The 19906-nt window shown below is 53.2% G+C and overlaps 1 protein-coding gene across 5 annotated transcripts; it reads right to left on the bottom strand.

Moving 5' to 3' along the window:
• Positions 1-1636: 1636 nt before the first annotated feature.
• Positions 1637-19376, bottom strand: CDR2L (cerebellar degeneration related protein 2 like). Of its 5 annotated transcripts, none has more exons than XM_036900055.2 (7): positions 19091-19372; positions 15406-15511; positions 13547-14369; positions 6328-6440; positions 5868-6016; positions 5147-5311; positions 1637-4250 (listed from the first exon to the last, which is right to left on the bottom strand). In XM_036900055.2, the coding sequence occupies exons 3-7, from the start codon at positions 13623-13625 to the stop codon at positions 3359-3361; spliced, it is 1398 nt and encodes a 465-aa protein (XP_036755950.2). In that variant the 5' UTR covers positions 13626-14369; positions 15406-15511; positions 19091-19372; the 3' UTR covers positions 1637-3358. The 5 variants fall into 5 exon arrangements, with proteins under 5 accessions (XP_036755950.2, XP_057357670.1, XP_057357668.1 ...); XM_057501687.1 differs by having other exon boundaries at positions 13547-14282; XM_057501685.1 differs by lacking the exon at positions 13547-14369 and having other exon boundaries at positions 19069-19376.
• Positions 19377-19906: the final 530 nt, after the last annotated feature.

The following is a 19906-nucleotide window of genomic DNA, read 5'->3' as shown; positions in this document are numbered from 1 at the left end:
GGCAGTTTTAAACAGGAGACTGTCATAAAATCAAAGCTTTACCTTTAGGAGGGAATAAACCACTTCCCGGGCATTGGCTTTGTAAACCCAAACTAGTATAATAGCAATTGGCATATGCCTTTTGGGCTCTAGGCTGGAAGGGGAGTCTCCTGGGTCTCTTCCTGTCTTAGTTCCAAGACCTGAGAAGGAGCAGAGGTGTCTCCATGGTGACTGTGATAAGCTGCTTGGGGAGAAAAGCCAGGAAGACACCTAGGTTGCCAGCTCAGGGATTATGAATAACGTCAGCACCATTACATGGCATCATTGCTCTAAGTCTGGGCTCCAGCCCTGTGCCTGACCTACAATGATAGGAAAAGGATGCTGTAGGTTTCCATGGCCCCAAATAAACAGCCTGCTTGGGCCATCTGGTGGCCTGGATTCTAAGAGAGGGAGGGGGTAGGGGAGAGAATGAGACAAGCTACCCTGGGGTGGAGAGAAGAGCAGCTGGCAAACTCCTTTCACCTGCTGCTGTCATGAACCATCCAGAATAGACGGTTTCCTGTGGGAAAAACAGGCTTGAGAGGTATCATTATTCCCTTAAAAAACGTGGGCACTGAACGAGGCCAGCCTTCTCCCCCTTTTCCCTCCTCTATAGGCTGAAACAGTGCTTCAGGAAGGGGGCATTCACAGGGCTGAGAAGAGAGGAAGAAATCAAGAATCACCAAGCCATTCCTGGCAGTGGAGGAGCTTGCCCTGCTCTCTGGCCTAAGATGGGGTACCACTCCCATGTAGGGGATCCACAGGATTTTCCTTTCTTCTTTTCCGGAGTGCCCTGGGTCAGACCGGCTCTTAAAACTCAACATCATATGGAGATAGGGAGCATGCACTATTGCAGAGTGGAATTGGTCAGGTCTGGGTTTGGATATTTCTATCTGACTTTGAATCATGAACTTAAAAACCTCTAAGCCTCAGGATCATCATCAATAAAACAGGTTTTATAGCTGCCTCATAAGGTTGCTCAGAGTATTAACACATGCAAAGCACTTAACACCACCAGCACGAAGTCAGCAGGCAATCAAAGTTAGCTGCCACAAAAGGATGCTTAAGTACATTTGGGTTCCTTGAAGGAACGTCCTTTTACTTCCAGAGACACTATGGCTTCTTTTTCCTCTGTAGTGCTGGGGTGGGAAATGCAGTCTGACTAGCTCTATTCCAGACCCCCTTTTCTTCTTCCCTGAAGAGCTGGGCAGGCAGCACAGAGCATGCCTTCTGGCGTGAGTGGGTACAGCTGCTCCCTTCTTCCTGGAAGCTGCTGCCTTCACCCCCCCCCCCCCGTATCTCCCCTGAGAACACCCCCAGGCTTTCAGCTCAGGGTGTGCAGGGAGAGCGGAGCAGGCCTGTTTGCGGAGGCAGGGACAAGGGGGACCGATTCCCCTCACCACAGAGGGGCAGTGTGTTTGGCCTTGGGATGGGGACGGCTGTCACTCTCCAGGAGGAGACTGGCAGGAGAGACCCTGGGGATGTGAGGAAAGACAAAATGGTGACAGGAAGGAAGGAAGGGCAGGAAAAATATACCCACAGGGGTGGAGAGACTGGCTCTGGGATGGGAGGCAGGTGTGTGAGATGTACAGAGACAAGACCATGGCTTCAGGGCCACTTCTGCTTTTAGAATACTGGTGCATTTTTTATTAAAGAAGAGAATAAAGCATTTGTAAATATATTTCTCTCACGTATACTTCAAAGGTGATGCTGGTTGGCCACTACAGAAATGGGGAACAAACAGGCAGGAGCCCCTCCCCCACCCCATCCTACCCCATCCCTCCACCCTAGACGACAGAGACACACAGAGGGCTGGAAGCTGCCCAGCTCCAAAGGACAAAGAGTTCTCAGATGTGTGAACAGAAGGACCAGCCGACAGCTCTCATCACAGTGCCACCTGGAGAGCAAGGTGGTGCCTCCAGGGAGGTCGGGCAGGCTTGTTAAGAAAACCCCTTTACCCCCTAGAAACAAGTAAGGCATGAAGGTTCCCGCTGGGCTCCCGGCACAGAGGCCAGGGCCACCACCTTCCACCAGCATTGGCATCTCTGATTTCTAGGATCTCAGGATGGGCAGCAGACGGAGAACTGGAAGCCCTAAAGAACTGCTTAGGGCAAGCTGGGGACCTGGGCATCTTAGCTGAAGCTGCACTTTCTGAAGCTTAAAAACCGTTGACCCAGCTGGGTCCTCAAAATCCCCCCCAAAGGCGAGAAGAGCAGGCATTTTATGAGAGGGAGCAAACATGTTCCCCATCCTGTCTCAATACTGTTCAGGTGGGGTGAGGAACTTGGGCAGTCCCCAGCCAAGGGGAGGGGCAGACAGTGGGACCACTGGCTGATGGCACATGCCTGGGGCATTCTGGGTATGACAGGTGTGACCTGCAGCGAGGTTGGCCTGTGGGGAGCATGGGAATGAATGAGACACATCATGGTCCCTGAGATGGTAGCAGGCAGAGGCCAAGCTCGGCGAGTCAGAAGCGATGTGCAGAGATGGAGACTCACTGTGGCCCAGACCCGTGGAAGGCTTCATGCCCAGAAGGCATTTCCGGGGCTGGAACCTGAGGAGGCTGGCTCTGAGGGGAACAAGGTGCGCTGCTTATGTATGGCTGCCAAGAGGCCCACTGTTTCTCTCCTCTGATTGGCTATAGATCTACGGTGGGCTGAGGGGTTCTAGGGAAAGGCCCACCCTCAACAGGGCTGGAGTGGAGGTGCACTTGGGGCCTGAGGCCTTCTGCACTGCCTGGCAGGGGCCATCTCTGACCTGGTCAGAACCCTGGGGGTGTCTGGGGGTGGACAACTGGTGCTAAGGACTAACAAGAGTGTCACAGCTGGGGAGACGCAGTGGGTGGTCCAGAAGACCTCCGGAACCTGCAATAGCTGGCTATGGGGTCCCCCTTCAAGTGTTTCCAGTTGTGGCAAGGGGTCAAGGAGACCTTGCATTGCAAATCTCTAAAAATCACCAAACTTTGCAAAAAAAAAGCCAGCTGGTCCAGAATGGCATTCAGGAAGCCTGGCCACAAATCTAAAAGCAAGGCCTGGGGACAGGAAGCTTGGGGCTAGAGGAGCTGGGACCCCCCAGGTGAGTGGGGACATTTGGCTTTGAAACTATTAGCTGCACCTTTGGGCTGATGCAGGATAGTGGAAGTTCCTGGGAGGTGGGACGTGTTGACCACCTCCCAGGTCTGCAGGGAACATGCTGCGGTTCCCTGGGCCAGAGGTCAGCCTCCTCTGGGCTATATTGCTGCTAAAGGGCTCCTTCATTCACTAGAGGCTGCATGGCCCAGGCATGAGGGACCCCATAGCCTGACCCTGGGGGAGGCTGTAGGCTGCAGGCAGGGAAAGGGTCACTTGCTGCTGTGCGTCTTGACTTTGGTGGCACTGATGTCAGCCTTGGTCTTCTGGATCCTGGAGAAGATCTCCTTGAAGAGTGCCTTGTACTCAGGCTGGCTCTGCTCCAGCCGCTTGTCCACAGCCTCCACATGCTGGCTCAGGCTCTTCTCCCCGGGCTTGGTCTCCCCCTGGCCTTCCTCGCTCCCCTGAAGGTCCCTCCACGAGCTGTCCCGGGAGATGGGCCTCGAGGTCTGCACGCCAGCATGCCGGACCCCAGCCCCGTGCTGCCGACACTTGCTCAGCAGCTCCTCGTACTTCTCGAGCAGCGCGTGGTACTGCTCGTCCACCTCCCGCAGGATGGACATGCCCCGCTTGCGCACGCTGTTGGCATGCAGCGTGAGGTTGCCCGCGTGTCGGCTGGCTGGGTCTTTGGCCACAATGGCGTTGAGCGCTGTGTCGCTGCAGCTCTTGCGCACGGCATGGCCTGGAGAGGCGGCTGGAGAGGAGACACCATCCTGGGTGTCCGAGTCGTCCCCGATGCCTGGCTGGGGGTCATCAGCCTCAGGGGTCTGGGTAAGGGGCGCGAGCAGGGCCTCGGCCAGGTGGTCCTCCCGGCCCAGCAGGTAGGTCTTTGCCTGCTTCATCTGCTGCAGCTCCAGCAGCTCAGCCTCCAGCTCCTGCACACGAAGGCGGCAGCCCTCCATCTCGCACAGCTGCCGCTCCAGCTCCGAGTACTCCTGGAGCACCGCCGCGTACTCACGCTCCGCCCGCTCCTTGCGCTGCCGCTCCTGGCTCACCTGGGACCGCAGCACGCCCACCAAGGTCTGCAGCCGCTCATTCTCCTGCTCCAGGGGCCGCGGGCCCAGCTCCAGGGAGGAACTGTGCAGGCGGAAGGTATCCTCGCACCTGGGAGGGAGCGGGAGCAGGTGGGCAGAGAGGGTGGTGGTCACGGCCTGGGCCCTGGGCCAGCCCCAGATGCTTCCCTCTCTCTTGACCAACCACTGGGCATGATATCCTGTTTGGTCTCTAGATCCGCTCTCCACCCTTCTCCTTGCTGCTTTCGGTCCTGGGAGGCTGACCACTGTGGGCTGCTTCAGCCAGCTTTCCTGGCTCTCTCTTGAGCTCAGCCAGTGGGAGGCATGGGCAGAAGGTTGGAGGGTGGGGGCAGAGGGAGGTAGGCGGAAGGTCGTCACCAGGCTCATTCCCAGGCCAGGCAGCATCCTCCAAGCTTCCTAGGTTCTAGTTACCTCCCTTCCTCGGGCCCCTTTAGGACTAGGAATGGTAACAGCTCCTCACTATTTCAACCCTGGGTTTCCCTACCCCTTGCCCACCCCTCTTTATTAATCGCTCTTCAGTTACTTTATGCAAGGTGCTGTCTGTCTCCTGCCAGAACCTGTAAAACATGCACTAAATACACAATACTAAGAAGCCATCCCATCAAGAAGATTTAATGGGAACAGAGGGGTGCAGTGTTAACTCCTCCTGGGTTAGAAATCTGCCTCATTAAACAGGTGACCTTGGATAAGACACATAACCTCTGAGCTTCGGTTTCCTCATCTGAATAGTGGGGATGATAAAGCACACCTCATGGTGTTGCCATGAGGATGAAATCACTTAGCAGAGTAGTGGGCACATGGCCAGGGCTCAGTGAACACTAGCAGCTGACTACCGTTAGCAACAGGAGCGGTCTCTCCATAGGCTGATGATGCACTAGCTCTGTTCCCAACCCTGTCTGGGGGTTCTGCACACAGACACCATCCAGGGTCCAGGCTGCTCTGCCCATGAGTGGCACCCTTACCTACCGGGGGCTGGCACACAGCTCCTTGAGGCAGGGGAAGGTGTGGATAGTGCGCCTGCGTTCCCGCTTCTCCCGGCGCACTCGAAGCTGCTCCAGGCCCCGCAGCTGCTCCACCTGCGCCTGCAGCTCCTCGACCTGGGCCTGCAGGCGCTCAGTGGTCTCTGTCAGCCTGGCGGTGGGGTGGGGAACAGAGATGGGAGCGACTTTAAGGGCTGGGGCCAACCCTCCTCACTGTTGCCCTGGAACGACTCGGGATTGAGGACAGATGGGCAACACAGAGCCGTGCTGTCTGGTGCTGAGGTCCAGCGGGGAGCTCCCTGTGCGACCGAGGACCCACCTCTCCCACACCTCCCAGGCCGAGCTGAGTGTGCCTGTCTGTACTACCCTCCTATCACTTACCACCCTGCATGCCACAGAATATTTACACGCCTGCCTTCCCTCCCAGCCTGTGAGCTCCCAGGGGGTGGGAGGACGGCTTTGTAGCCCTGTCACTGTGTCCCCGGTGCCTAAACAGAGAATAGTGCATAGCTAGTGCTTAGAGAAGGGTGGTGGCCTGAATGTTAGACCACCCCAGACTGACAAGGGCAGACTGTGTACCATCCTGGGTTCCCTGGCTGGGCTTCTGGGAGAAGCATGAGCCCCACCCACCAGTTCACACACCCAAGTGCACACCCGGCCCCTGGCCTCTCCCTTGCCTGGTCCCCCACCATCTGCCTGGCCCTCACCCATGGATCTTCTGCTGGGCAGCCTTACTCTCCAGCACCAGCTTCTGATTGGTCAGCTCCAGGTCTCGGGCGGTGAGGTCCAACTGCTCATACACTTTGGCGTGCTGCTCATTCACGTGCCTCAGCGTGTCCAGCTGCTTGCTTAGGTACTAGAGCGAAAGGGGTTTGAAAGCAAACCTTTCAGAACAGGGTTCGGGAAAATGTCTCTGCCTGGGCCCTCCTCCCACGTCTAGGAACAGGTTTGCTTTGGGGTGTTTGTCTGAAGAGAGGTGGAGGGTAAAGATGGTAGTGCAATACGGCAGTCTAGGAGAGTTGCACAGGTTGTGAACCGCACAAGGTTGTTGGGCCAAGACTGTGTTTGCTGACAGGGCATCTTTTCCTACGCTGCCCAGAGGCACACACAGGCCACGGGGCACTTAATGGCTGCGGGAGCACAGGCAGTGCCCGTGTGGCTCCTCACCTCAATCTCCTGCACTTGCTCCTCATTGGTGGAGTACATCTGCTGCAGAGACTCCTCTAGCTCCTTGTTCCGCTCCAGGAGTGTCTTCCCCAGCTCTGCAGCCAAGTGCAGGTCTAGCAGTGGTCGGGGCGCAGAGGGTGAGAAAAACGTGAGCAGCTAAAATTGAGGTCACAGGGCCCCCATTAATGTTCTGAGCACTCATTCCGGGCCTGGGACCCCAGAACAACCAGGACACGGGCCTGCCCTCAGTGAGCCTCTGGACCTGGTTGTTGCTTCTGCCTAGAATGTCCTCTCTCCAGACACCCCCAGGGCTCATTCCTCTCTGCCTTCAGGTCTGTGCTTAAATGTCACCTTCTCTAGGAGGCCTTCTCCAACCACTGATTCAAAATCACACCCTTCTTGACCCTGCACCTCCTCCCCACTTAATTTTTCTCCTTAGCACATATCACTGTCTGACTTACCAAACTGCTCATTTATCTTAGTTATTTCCCCTAACTGTAAGTTCACAGGACAGGGCTTTTGCCTTTTCATTCACTGATACCCCAGGACCTAGAACAATACTTGGTACAGAGCAGGCACAGAATAAATCTTTTTAGAAAGAATGAGTGAGTCAATTGTGATAAGAACACCAACAGACATAGGGGCAAGTGCTCTGGGATAATAGGGAAGGGAGAATGCACTTTTCCTGGGGTCAGCAGGAGCCTCAGGCAATGGGTAGCCATTGAGTTGGGCTTGGAAGGGTGATTAGGAGCTCGCTGAGAGGCAGAGAGCACAGAAGGGCTTGCTGGGTATTAGAATTGCATGAGGCTTCAGAGCTTTTTGGCCCAACTTCTTATTGTACAGATGACAGGCTGGAGAGGACTTTCCCAAGGTCATCAGCTGGGTTACAGCCTCACTGAAAGCAGTTGGGTACCACTTGGTCCCAGTAACACATGCCTTTCTCCAAAAACCCCTCCTTTCCTGGGCAGCAGAATGATCCTCTTTCCCCCAGCAGCCCTGATTCCTGTACTCCATATAGGACTGTGGCCTCCTCTCCCCCATCCCAGCCAAAGGTAAAGAACATCTATTAGAGAGGCCGAGAGGGGGTCTGAACTGTTTTTAGGGGGCTGAGTGGTGAGGAAAGGGAGGCATTAGAAGGAAGTGGCAGGTTCTGGAATTCCTAAAAATTCTCTCTAGTGGGTCTGGAGTTGTACGAGGGTACATAGACATTTGGGGTGGATGTTGCCCCCCTGCCCATCTATATGCCTACCTCTTTTCAGAAACAAAGGGAATATTATATTTATATCATATATATGTAGCTATAATATATTATTCCCTTTATTTCTAAAGAAGAGTTAGGCAGACTGATGAAAATGTTCTAACACTGACTATGGTGACGGCTGCACAGCTCTGTGAATACACTGAAGGAGGCTGAGTCATTGTGCAGTTTGAATGACTGAATTATACAGTGTGTGAATTACATCTCAATAAAGCAATTAAAAAAAAAAAAAAAGATAAAGGCCGTTCAATCCAGAGATGGAGACTGGTGGTGGGGAGCAAGGCCCTTGAAGAGGTCCTTAGACAAGCTCAGGCTGAGTTCACAAGGCAGTTCTCCTTTTAAAATAGCTTTACGGTTTGTGTTGATGTAAACAATCAAACAGTACAGAAAGGTTAAAAAAAGGGTGACAAAAAAATTCCTTGAAAATGGACCTCATATATTTTAGATCTATATCTGGGAATTCCATAAACAGATGCGGCCCCAAATGGTTATGAAAGAATAGTGCCATTTGTAAGTACTTATTGTCTGTGTGTGGGGTGTGGGAAGAGTGGGGAACACCAGGGCAGAGGAAAGAAAACACACCACCTAAAGAAAGCTGCTGTTACCAGATTGGGAGCCACCCTTCTAACCAGTGCTGGGTGCTTAAAACAGTTATAGATACACTTGGGTAAACAGAAGCGTGCTTTTCTGTACCTGTTTTTCATTTAACCACATAGATTCTCTGTCAATGCACATCATTTTTAATGGATGTCAATATTTTATTGCTTACAGGTCCCTAAACAGTCATCCCTAAATAGTCCTTATTGTTAGAACTTTTAGGTGTTTTCCATTTTTTTCTGTTAAAAATGAAAGCATATAAAAATCCCAAACTGGTTTTTCTTGGCATCATCATCAGAAGGTTAATTTGCTCAAGGCTAAAGATTCTTACATCAGAAGGTTAATTGCTCAAGGCTAAAGGTTCTTACATGAGTATTCTTTAATATTTTAAAATATTTAATAGTATTTAATATATATTTTTTTAATATTTAGTATTTTTTTAATGGCTGAGGTAGGTGCAGTTGCTCGCTAAGCAGAAGTAGAAAATCTGTGCAAATCACCACCTATATCCTGAGGATACTTTCCTAGAAACAGAATTACGAGGGCAAAGGGTAGGCCTATGTGAATCATTTGCCAATACGCTGTCCAGGAAAGTTTGGTTCGTTCCTCCATTAGGAGGTTGTTTCTTAAAACAGCCCTCCATGTAGGCTGACGGTGTAAATCCAGATCAAGACTTGTGAAGCAGCTCCGCTGCCGCCAATACGATGTGGCCGCGGGACTCAGCTCTTTAATGTTTCCCCTTTTCAGACAAGGATTGTTCTACCAGAGGATGGATAGGCTTTACCCGCTCCTGGCAAGTTCTGTAATTGTTTCAGCGGAGCCCCTTGCTCAGCACGGACAGGCCTGGGGTGGGGGATTCCCCTGGGAAGAGCTCCGCAGACCAGTGACTCCTGGTGGGCATCTGAGAGCAGAGCCTCGTGCTTGCTTCAGCCAAGCTGGGGGTAGGACTGACACAGCCTCAGGGAAGCCAGAGGAGCCGGTCAGCCGCCCATCAGGAACAAAGCTGGAGTCTGCTCCCACACACAGAGGTGAGGTTTTAAAAGCCAGAATGGTGCCTCCAGGCTTGGCCTAAAGTGGGAGCTGCCATGCCCAGATGTCATCTGGAGAAGTTTCTGGGTGGGGCAAAAAGCTGCCATCCTAGAGCGAGGTTGCAATGACTTAGCCTGGAAAAACAGAAGCTGCTTTTCCAAACACCTACCTCAGCCATTAAAAAAACACTAAATATTTAAAAAAAAAATTAAATGCTATTAAATATTTAAAAATATTAAATAAAGAATACTCATGTAAGAACCTTTAGCCTTGAGCAATTAACCTTCTGATGATGATGCCAAGAAAAACCAGTTACCTAACACAGACCTAGAAGGGGAATAAGGATGTTTGCGGCATGAATTTAACTCTAAATTGGCCAAAACTCTTGAGGCGTCCATCTACAAAGCATGCAGTTTAGTGTTAGGATCGTTAACTGTAGCCCTGTGCTACGATGAGTGCCTAATGGAAATTTGGGAGCCCAGCAAGACCACCTCCAGTTTGTGATGAGGGAGCCATGCCATCTTCCTAGTCTCTCTAATGAGATGGTGAGCCATTTAGCTTATGTCCAAATGGTATCAAATAATCCAGGTATAAATGAAAAAGAGCAGAGGCCACACTCATGAGGGTTTTCTCCCTTGGGAACCATCAGGTGGTCTGTGAAGAGGCCACTGCTACTGAGGCCTCCTCCTGTGTTGGGATAGGCTCCGTGGGCGGCCTGCTAGGAGCCCCAGCAGCTTAGCCTAGAGTCCAAAGCTACGGGTCCAGGGGCAGAGCGAGGAAAAGTCAGGAACCACCTCACTTACGCTTCTTTTCCAGGTATCATCTGAGCTGTGTGTGTACTCCCACGGCCAGGGGCCTGGGGCAGCTGCAAGCCACACTGCGAACCAGGACACTGAAGCTTGTCTTACGAGGGTGGCAAATGTGACCTGGGCTGAGTAGTGATTCAGGGATGCGGAGGAAGGGAACACACAGAAGCTGTCTGGGGCAGGGGAGAATCTGAGACTGTCTCAGAGAAAATGGATCACAGTGCAAGCTAAGCTTGTCAAAGCTGCCAGGAGGGATCACGAGAGAAGTCTAGAAGCTGCGGAGCAGGGGACTGAGTGGAGCTAAGTGCTGGGAAAAGGAGAGCAGCCAGCTGAAGGGTGGTGGAGGCCCCAGGGAGGAGCAGCTCCCCCCTGGACCAACTGGGGAAGGATGCCTGGATGGCAGTGGGAGAAATGCGCTTGCTGGCTAAGCAGGAAGTAGAAGCCAGAGTAATAAATAGCCTGTGGTAGCCAGATTAACGGTCACACTGGACCAGGCTCAGGAAGATACTGAGTCTGAACTGGCACCATCCCTGCCTGGACCCTGGAGTTTTCTGGGGACTCCTGCAGTGGGTTTCATCAGTTTTACCCTCTGAATGCCTACTGAGGAGCTGCCCATGAGCCTGAGAGGGAATGGCTTCGGAGCCAAAGGGATGCCTCTGAAAAGAAACCCTGAAATCCCACCGCCCCTCACTGGTTGGGGTCCGGGTGAAGTCCCATAGACTCCAGAGCAGAGATGTGGGAAAGGGACAGGGGACAGGCACAGGGAAGGAGAGACAGAGATAAAGGGCATAGGAGGAGGCACACTCTACCACCTGGTAGGGCTGCAGGTGGTCCTGCTCACAACCTCCTGGGCACAAATATCAGGAACTCTGGGTCCAGTCATCTGCCTCCCCTTGCCATGTCAGAGCTCTCCCCTGAGGCTGAAACTCAAGGTCAGGTGCCCCAGACTTCAAATCTGTGACTCAGCAGCCATCTCTCAGCCTGGAAAGAGGTACCCGTAAGGTCCCCCATGCCTGGTTCACAGTTGGGGAGGGAGGTGGACAGAGAGGGTGCCAGTGCTTAATAATTAATGGCTTTTCTATTTTTATAGGTGCTTGCGGAAGTGGGCAGAGGGAACACGGTAAGAATCTAGGAGCTTGCTTGTTCCAGCCACCTCCCTGTACTGGGACAGAACAGCATCAAAGTCACACAGGGTCTTGGTGGCCAAGCTACAAAAAGTAAATTTGGGGCCTGTCTTCAGGGCGACATAACAGGCACCTGATCCCTGGTGGCTGGCCTTTGGCCCAGGCCCTACCCCATTATCCAGCTCTCCATGCGGGGCCCCAAGGGGCGGTGCCGCAGCAGCTGAGCCTGGGAATTCCTCCAATCTGCAGCCCAGCAGTCTAGATAACTCCTAACTCCCAGTCCCGTGTGATCGTCTCACATTGCTCCTTGCCTTAGTACAAGTGTCCCTCCACCTAGAATGCTTGCTTGCCTTCCACTGCCCGAGGACCCCATTCACTGTCCAGCTCAGATGGGCCTGTGCATAAACCTTTATGAGTCTTACAGCACAAGGTCCTCCTGTCTCTGCTCTCACTGTCTGCTGGGACACTGGCTGCTGCAGAACCCCTGTGGCTCATCACAGTTGCTCCTTTGATCCCATTTCTGCCTCCTGTGCTGGAATGTGGAGTCCCCTGAGAGCAGAGATCAGGGTCCCATGCTCAGCACAACACTTGCCCATGGTGAGCACACATTTGGTGTTTGGTCACAAGCTCCAATTTCTTCTGAGACTGTCTTATTTCTGGTTTTCCCTCCTTGTTCCTGGGCTCCAGCTGCTACTGGACCTATGAGGCAAGGCTGACCACTGTTGGCTGGCAAGGCCAGAAAAGCAAGGGGCACCTGGGCCCATCTCCTACTCTGGCCCCAGAGCATGGCTACTCAGCCCTGCTGGAATCTCGATGTCTCTCTCTCTTTGGAAGCAACATGCCTCCCACCCCTACTCTCTGGCTCCTTCCTCCCACATCTGGGCTGGGCACCATGCCAGAGACTTCATTAGGGGTGTGGGAATGAAACAGAGACAGCAACAATGTCAGCAAGAACGATGTCAGTATCTGCCTTGGGGAGGCCATCTTCCCAGAAGCTCAGCTTCCAGTCTTTCCTTCTCCACCCACCTCTTGCATGAAGCCCTCTCATTGCATCCTATCACCCACAGTCAGGTGTCTGTGCGATGCAAAATTTTGCGGTAGTACCCAGGATTGGGGAGAAGGTTGTCACAGCCAGTATTGGGCATCTCACTCCAGACAGAGAGGCTCAGGGTAGGCTCCTGGGCACAGAGTATGGCAGGGTTCAGCCCAGCAACCCCCGTCCCACACTGGTCCTCCAGAAGCTCTGATTAACCCACACTCGTGAGCACAAGGACAGAGCCTCACTTACCAGCATATCTGGCCACATGGGGATGTGGGTCAGGGCCAAGAAACAGAGTTCCCGGATCTGGGCAGATACCTCACTAGAGGGCAAAGCCAGGCATTGTGGCCTGGTGACTGGAGACCCAGAGCAGCGGGTATTGGCACACACTGAACCGACTTGCGTCCACACCCGCCCTGCTCCCTGGGTGGCCGTGGTCACTTCTGCTGGACACGCTTCCTTGCCCCTCCAGCTCTGACTGTCCCACAAGGAGGCACTCTGGGGGAGGGGGGCTGGATTTGATTCCACTCTTAGGACTCCTCCTCCTTGTCCTAACAGTCCCACCCCCTACTCGGATGATGTCACTTGGCCACCTCATCACCAGCTTCTAACTCCTTTCCGGTCATCCTCTCTACCCTCAGAAGGGAGGGGGAAGGGAGGGGCTCCCTTTTTACTCAGGCTCTAATCTGGAACATTGCTCAAAATTCCCAAACCTGACTTCCTCCAAATCATGTGCCACTTGGGAGGGAGCAGGAGGGGAAAGGCCAGGGGACTCCTCCCTCTGGAAGGCAGATTGGAGACCCCAAGTCCCTGCTTCCTCTGGCAGGGTCCCAACACCCCTCATCCCCTCCCTGGACAGAAGGGGAGGGAGTTGGGGAAACTTTCTGGGAGTCTTAGAGCTCAGGAAACCTGGTAGGGAAGGGTGCTGCTGGACGGGGTGGGATCACTCCCCGCCCCACATTTTGTATACGCACTCCACCCCTCTCAGCAAAAGATGACCAAAGAGCCACCTCCCCACCTCCAAAGACTTCCAGCCAGTACTCAGGTCCTCCAATAATACCAGGGGTGCCTGGGCAGTTCCTGCCTCTAAAATGCAGTGGATGAGCTGGGGGAAGTATGTCCCTGTCATTCAGGGAATGAGGAAGACCGCTCCCCAGACTTTTGCAGGTTTCTGCCAGTCGGGTCTGGGTCTTCCCTGGCAGCGCCCCACTTCTCCAGGTCCCCATTCTCCAAAAGCATCTCCTGGGAGTCCGGCACGTTGGGTCCAGCCCAGCCCTCCCCAGGATGACACCGCTCAACAATGGAGAAGCGGACAGGGTCGCGGGGCGCACCCCGCTCTCCTGCTGCCCCCTTACCCCGCGCTCACCCTGCTCCAGGTCCTGCTGGTCGTACCAGGGCTCCTCTTCCTCAGCCGAGAAGTCCTCCATCCCAGCGGCTCTCCGCATGGCCCCGCGGGCGGCGGGCGGGCGCTGCGGCGGCGCGGCTCAGGGCCGGGGCGCGGGGCCCGGGACAATGCGGCGGAGGCCGGCTGGGCCTCCTGCGTCGCGGATTCGGGCTGCAGAGCCCCGGCCCGCGCCGCGCCCCTTCGCCATCAGGTGCCCACAGGGCGCCCACGCAGGACTGGCGCGCCGCTGCGGTCCGGCCCGGCCGGGGTCTTAAAGAGCTGCGGGCACCGCGCAGCGGCGGCACAAAGGGTGAAGGGGCGGGGACGGCGGGCTGAACGGCGGCAAGGAGGGCCCGGGCCCGTCAGTAAGTCTGGGGCGCTAGCAACGCGCGGATGCCGCAGCGGGCGCCCCCAGCGCACCTCCGGCCTGCGCTGCCCCTGGCCCACCCGGCGACACCCGGAGCGGCAACTGCATCCTGGCCAGGCCGGCCCTGCGCTTCCAGAGCCGCCCGCTCCACGGGGTGGGGCCGGCCGCTGCCGACCAATCAAGAGACGTATGCAAAGCTGGAGGCGGGGCATGGGCGGGACCTCCCCGGTACCCTGGTCTTGCTGTTACTGGATGAACTCCACCTTCCCTTCTCGCTCCAATTCTTCAGTCTACCGTTCACCGTCTGAAATTATTCTCTTTACTTGCTGTTCCCTCTCTCTCCCTCTAGATCTGAAAGTAAGATCTTGTTTCTCTTGTTCACATCTGGCAACTCAGTGCCTAGAACAGGTTGGTCCATTGGTTCCTCCCTTAGGCACCCTTTGAATATTAATTTACAATTACTTTTAAGAAGTTGAGTGTTTTAATGCTTGTGGCTGGAAACAGGAGCGGCCAAGTCTGAGGGTGTTACCGGCATTCAGGGCCTTTCCCTTTAACGTCCTGTTTTCCTCTCCTTGAATCCATATCCTATAGCCAGCTATACCCATTAAAACCAAACAGTTTTACCTATCCAAATATTCTTTCCTTTGTTTGAAATTGAAATATCATTGCTATACAATCTTATATTAGTATTAAGTATACAACATAGTGGTTCAACAGTTACCTGTATTATTAAATCCTCACCACCACTAGTGCAGTTACTATCTATTAAGATGTTATAGAATCATTGGTTATATTCTCCATGCTGTACTACCATCCCTGTGACCAACATACGAGTGATAACTTTTGTGCCCTTTCATCCCCCTCACACTACCCCACCCCCATCCTAATCCCTCCTCCATGATAACCACCCGGCACTTCTCAGCGTCTACCAAGCATTCTTTCCTTAAGGAGTTTTCAAAGTCAACGACTTAGGTAACTCATTTGTGTTAGAACATATCATGTGCTTGTACTGTTGGGGCACATTGAGTATATCCGCCTCTGAATATATGTGAAAAGTATATCCAGCAGAGAATTCGTATATCCAGAATATAGAAAGAACACCTACAATCCACAAAAAAAGAAAGCCCAGTAGAAAAGTGGGTAAAAGACTGATCAGGCACTTCACAAGTGACCAAGTGACCCAATAAGCATGTGACAAGGTGTTAAACTTCTTTAGAAGGATCAACTGCTGTAGGGGAAAAGGAAGCAGGACTGACAGAGGGAGAAGCCAGGTTAGGACAAAAGCCTCCCCTGGTTCCTGGACAGCTCCGAATCTGGGGTGACCCTTCAAAGCTATTCCAAGTGGCAATGGGGACAGGGCCTTCATATCACACACACACACACACACACACACACACACTCCACCACACACCAGTTATTGAATATCAACCAGTCATTGAATGGATGCAGGCTGCCCCTGGGAAATGGGTGTTACCTGGCGCAGAGGAGCTCTTTGCAGTTCCTCTCTTGTCAGGGAGGACTGTCAGCCAGAAGCCCTCCCAGCAGCTGGGGGAACAGGTCCTTCCGTCCTGAAGGGGAGCCTGGGGGAATGTAACACAGCATCTGCTATAAACACATACCCTATAACCCGGCATTCTGTTTCTATATAACGTGCTGCAAAAATATGTGCATATGTCAATCAAAAGACATGTACAAGAATATTCATAGCAGTACTATTGTTAATAGCCCAAATTGGAAACAACCCAAATGTCCATTGATAGTTGATAAATAAAATGTATACTCATGCAAGAGAATATTGTATAGTACAAATAAAATGATCAAAGACATCAGGCACAAAGAGCAAATACTTACATTGGTTTCCCATTGTTTCTTTAACAAATCACCCCAAATTTAGCAGCTTGAAGCAACACAAATGTATTACTTTTTTCTCCATTGTGGTTTCAGCAACCATCTTTATCATCCAGGTAAAACAATACTTTGCGGGTCACTAGCCAGGTTCCTGATTGGCTCTGTAGTCTACCTTTCTGTCTAACCAAGGCTGTGGCACCCCAGGCACTGGTCCTGCAGATATGCCATCAAAGGTGAGGGAGGGTTCAGGTGGGATGGGGACAGGGTTGTGGGGCAGGATCCTCCCTAGGAAGATGAAAGCAGGTCAGCGGGCAGACACTCTGGGGCAAGTTCTGTAATGGATAAGAGCTTATGAATAAGATGCTCGAGAGTCAGAGCAGCTCTCAGCAGGGAAGAGTGTCTGGCCCTCTAATTCAAGGTTGAAATGACAATCATTTTGTCGCCAACTGTTCATGATGTGTTATCTTCTTTGAATGGTGGGGTAGGGGGGGATGAGGTAGAAGTTGGCTAACTGCACAGCAGGCCAGAGCTACGAGAGAGAAGGTAAAGGCTGGGGGGCTGCCCCCATCACCTGACCCCCAGGCTCACTGCCTGGCCTGGTTTTACTTCAACTTCTGCCGACAAGAACAAGTTGTTCAACTGGCGCTTCCCTGAGTATGGTGCCCACAGGGGGAATGAGAGAGTGCTCCCAACTGAGGGGTTTCTATGTCAGGAGGATCCCCCCATCCCTGGCACTTCTGGATTCAAGAGAGCAGGAGAACAGGTAGCTGAGGTGTCAGCTCTTAGATAGCAGTTGGAGATGACAGAATCAGGATAATCCTGCTGTTGCTTGGACCAATTGTCATGGACTGACAGTCCACGGAGTATATCTACCAGTAGGAATAAACACCCTAGAAAACCATGGGGCAAAGCCCCACTGGTCCAACAACATTCAGTGTATGCACTGCTGAAACAGGCATGCACAAATTTATGATCTTACAGTTCTGTGGGTTAGAAGTCTGCCTTGGCTCTCAGTGGCTGAAATCTAGGTGTCTGCAAGGCTGTGTTCTCTTCTGGAGGCTGCAGGGAAAAATCTGTTTCCTTGCCTTTTCTACCTGCTAAAGGCCACCCACCTTCCTTGGCCCCAGGTCTCTTTCTCCGTCTTCAAAACCATCAAAAGCAGGTTGAGTTCTTCTCACACTATATCACTCTGACCTCTGCTACTTCTCTCTCCCATTTTTAAAAACCCTTGTGATTAGGCACAACTAGATATTCAGCATAAGCTCCCAATCTCAAGGTACTTAACTTAATCACATCTGCAAAGTCCCTTTGGCTGTGTAAGGTCACACAGTCAAAGATTTTGGCTACTGGGATGTGGACATCTCTGGGGATCATGACTCCATTTATATCAAGTTCAAAACTGGCAACAATGAATCTAATCAGGGTAGTATTTGGCCTGGGGGAGTCATGTGGGGAACTTTGAAGGGCTGGGAGTGTTTCATTTCCTGATCTGGGTGCTGGTCACACAGGTGGTTCCATTCATGAAAATTATCAGCCTGTACAATTTTGATGTGTACACTTCTCTGATATATGTTATATTTCAATTAAATAGATCACTTAAGAAGAAAAGAAAACAAACACCCGATGGCCACGACACAGGCAGTCTCTGCCCTCATGCAGCTTACATTCTTCAGGGGACAAATAAATAATTACAACCTGAAGTATGAAGGAAATTAACCCGATTCTGTGAGAATGAGTCTGGGCGAAGGTTTAGAATCAGTATTTCAGGGCAGGCTTCCCTCAGAGAGTGACATCTATGCTAATTCCTGAAGGATGAGATGGTGCCAGCCATGCCACGCTCTGGAGGCAGAGTGTTCCAGGCAGAGGACACAGCAAGCTCAGATGCTTTAAGTCAGAAGCAGCTTGACATATATTAGGAATTGATGGAAGCCCAGTGTGGCTGGAGTGGAGTGCACAGAGGAGAGATGAAATTGGAGCCAGGGCCATAGGAAGGAGTTGGGATTTTTCCTGCCAAGTGGACAAAGAAAACTAATAAAAGGCTTTTCACTTTCAGTTGTAAAACATCCATTTTTTTGGAGCCTGGGTTGGAGGGGAGCAAGAATGGAAGCAAGAAGACTAGTCTGGAGGCGTCTGCCATAGTCTGGAAGGGAGGTAATGGTGGGGGTGGGGTGGTCAAGGCTGGTGGCAGTGAAGATAGAGGAAGATGAGAAATATTTTGGGTGTAGAACTTAGATGTGCAGATTAATTGACTAAAGAATGAGAGTGACACTTAGACTTCTGGCTCCAGTAACTGGGCAACAGTGATGCCATTTGTTGCGATGGGGGCAAACTGAGTCTAAGTGACAAACAGGTTGAGGGCTGAGTTCCAGAGGGATCTGGTCGGCACTCTAAGCCCACCAAGTCCATCTCTGCATTTGTTCATTTTTCATTCTGCCACTCTGCCCACAGGAGGCAAGGCTGTGTCCACGGAGTTTAGGATGTGCCTAGAGGGGAGCAGAGGCAAAGGGCTGAGGGCCTGCACAGGGAAGGGCTGCCCCATTTACCTCAGCCTGGGCAGGAAGGATGCTAGCAGGGCTCCCCTCTTGCCAAAGCAATGAACAGCAGCTCCCCACCTGAAGCTTCCCCCCCAACCCCTGAAGTTAAGGATGCTTTCAGTGATGACTTAAGATGACTCCCATGTTTGGAAACTTCCAGATCCTGGGGTATCTCTTAGCCTTTGGCCTTTACCACCCTGGCCATGCCCTCAGCATGGCTCTGCCCTTTCCTACTCTCCTTTCCTGCAGCCACCTGACCCTGCCCTAGCCACAAAAGCATCACCTGGCAGGGAAAGGCGTGCCAAAAATGCTGGATTACCACCTGAGCACTGTGCAGGGTGACTGAGGAGGGACTCCCCTGGATCTCACGAGGCTGGGGTGGGGTGGGGGTGGGATGAAGCCGGGCAGCCAACTCTGTCAGGATGGTGTCTCCACAGGGGACAGGGGGTGGAGGCCCAGGTGACCCACCCAGCTGTGGCTGGCCGAGGTAAGGGGGTGCCTGCTGCATACCTTTGCTTGATCTGGTTCATGAGAACCCCACCCAGGCTACTTGCCTAGTGGGACCACTCTCTGTGCCTTCAGGACAGGCAGTATTTTCTAAACTGTTCCAAGAGGAGGAAAATCAGACCTGCCTTTGAAGAAGGAAACTCCTCTGCCTCTCTGAGCTACCTGCCAACCAGCCCGGGGGCCAATTTCAGGCCTTCTAAGCAGGGTAGAGAGCCGTGCCCAGGGGTGGGAAGTATAAATTACCTGACCTTGGGATCCCCAGCCCGGTACCTCATCTGTGTGTCAGGCAGACCTATTTCGTGGTGTTCGTCGGGGGCATCAAGGCACGGCGCTGATGGCCAGAGCCCTCAGTGGACTCGACGTCCCCCAAGGCAGCCTCGAGCATTACGCTTCCCGGGGGTCGTCTCACTCCGGCGGCCAGGCGCGCTTCCCGAGCTCCCTCCCGCGCTCCCCGGAAATGCAAGTCCGGGTCCCGGCAGTCAGCACCGCGGGAGCTCCGAGCCGGACGCACCCACGGGAACGCCCTCCCCAACGTTGGGGGGAACCCGACACGCCTGCGCCTGCGCAGTCGCTACAGTCCCTCAACTCGCCCCGACCCCCGCCCCAGGCCAGCCCGGCTCAGCCCACAGGAAATGACGGCGCGTGCGCAGACCGCGCTGACGTTGGGGGTCCCGCGGCTCCCAGCTGACCAGTCACACTGGGGGAGGGGTATCCACCGACCCAACACGCCCCGCGTCTAGGCTTGAAGTCGAGGATCAGGAGACCCCAGCACACCTTCCTCGGGTGCCCCCGCTCCTGCAGGCTGCACTGCCCCCCCCTGCTCCTGACCGTCATTCCGGCGCTGGGCACACACTGCACTGAGTGATCCTTTCTCTTCTGCCCCCTCCACCTCTCTGAGATCAGCGCCTAGCCGGGCAAGACGCTGAGTACATTTGAATGAGTGAGGTCCTCCGGTGTGCATCCCCCCACTTTCCCGTACAGCATCTGAGTGTCCCAGACCACTGTCTGCCCTGGAAGGGGGATTCTTTTAGATTCTCACAGTCCTTGTGGTCAGAAAGTGCTTCGAGGTGTCTACCTCAAATCCCT

The sequence above is a fragment of the Manis pentadactyla genome, chromosome 4 (genome assembly GCF_030020395.1).
Source record: "Manis pentadactyla isolate mManPen7 chromosome 4, mManPen7.hap1, whole genome shotgun sequence".
NCBI lineage: Eukaryota > Metazoa > Chordata > Mammalia > Pholidota > Manidae > Manis > Manis pentadactyla.
Note: the sequence above shows the minus strand (reverse complement) of the source record. Positions and strands in the feature narration are given on the sequence as shown.

Excerpts from the sequence above, each read along its gene's own strand:
- CDR2L (XM_057501685.1), bottom strand. The coding sequence starts at position 19,095 with ATGAGGTACCGGGCTGGGGATCCCAAG. Across the intron at positions 15,512-19,068 it reads ACCGGGCTGGGGATCCCAAG|GCTCCCCTTCAGGACGGAAG; the intron begins GTCAGGTAATTT and ends ACATTCCCCCAG. Across the intron at positions 6,017-6,327 it reads AGCAAGTGCAGGAGATTGAG|TACCTAAGCAAGCAGCTGGA; the intron begins GTGAGGAGCCAC and ends CTTTCGCTCTAG.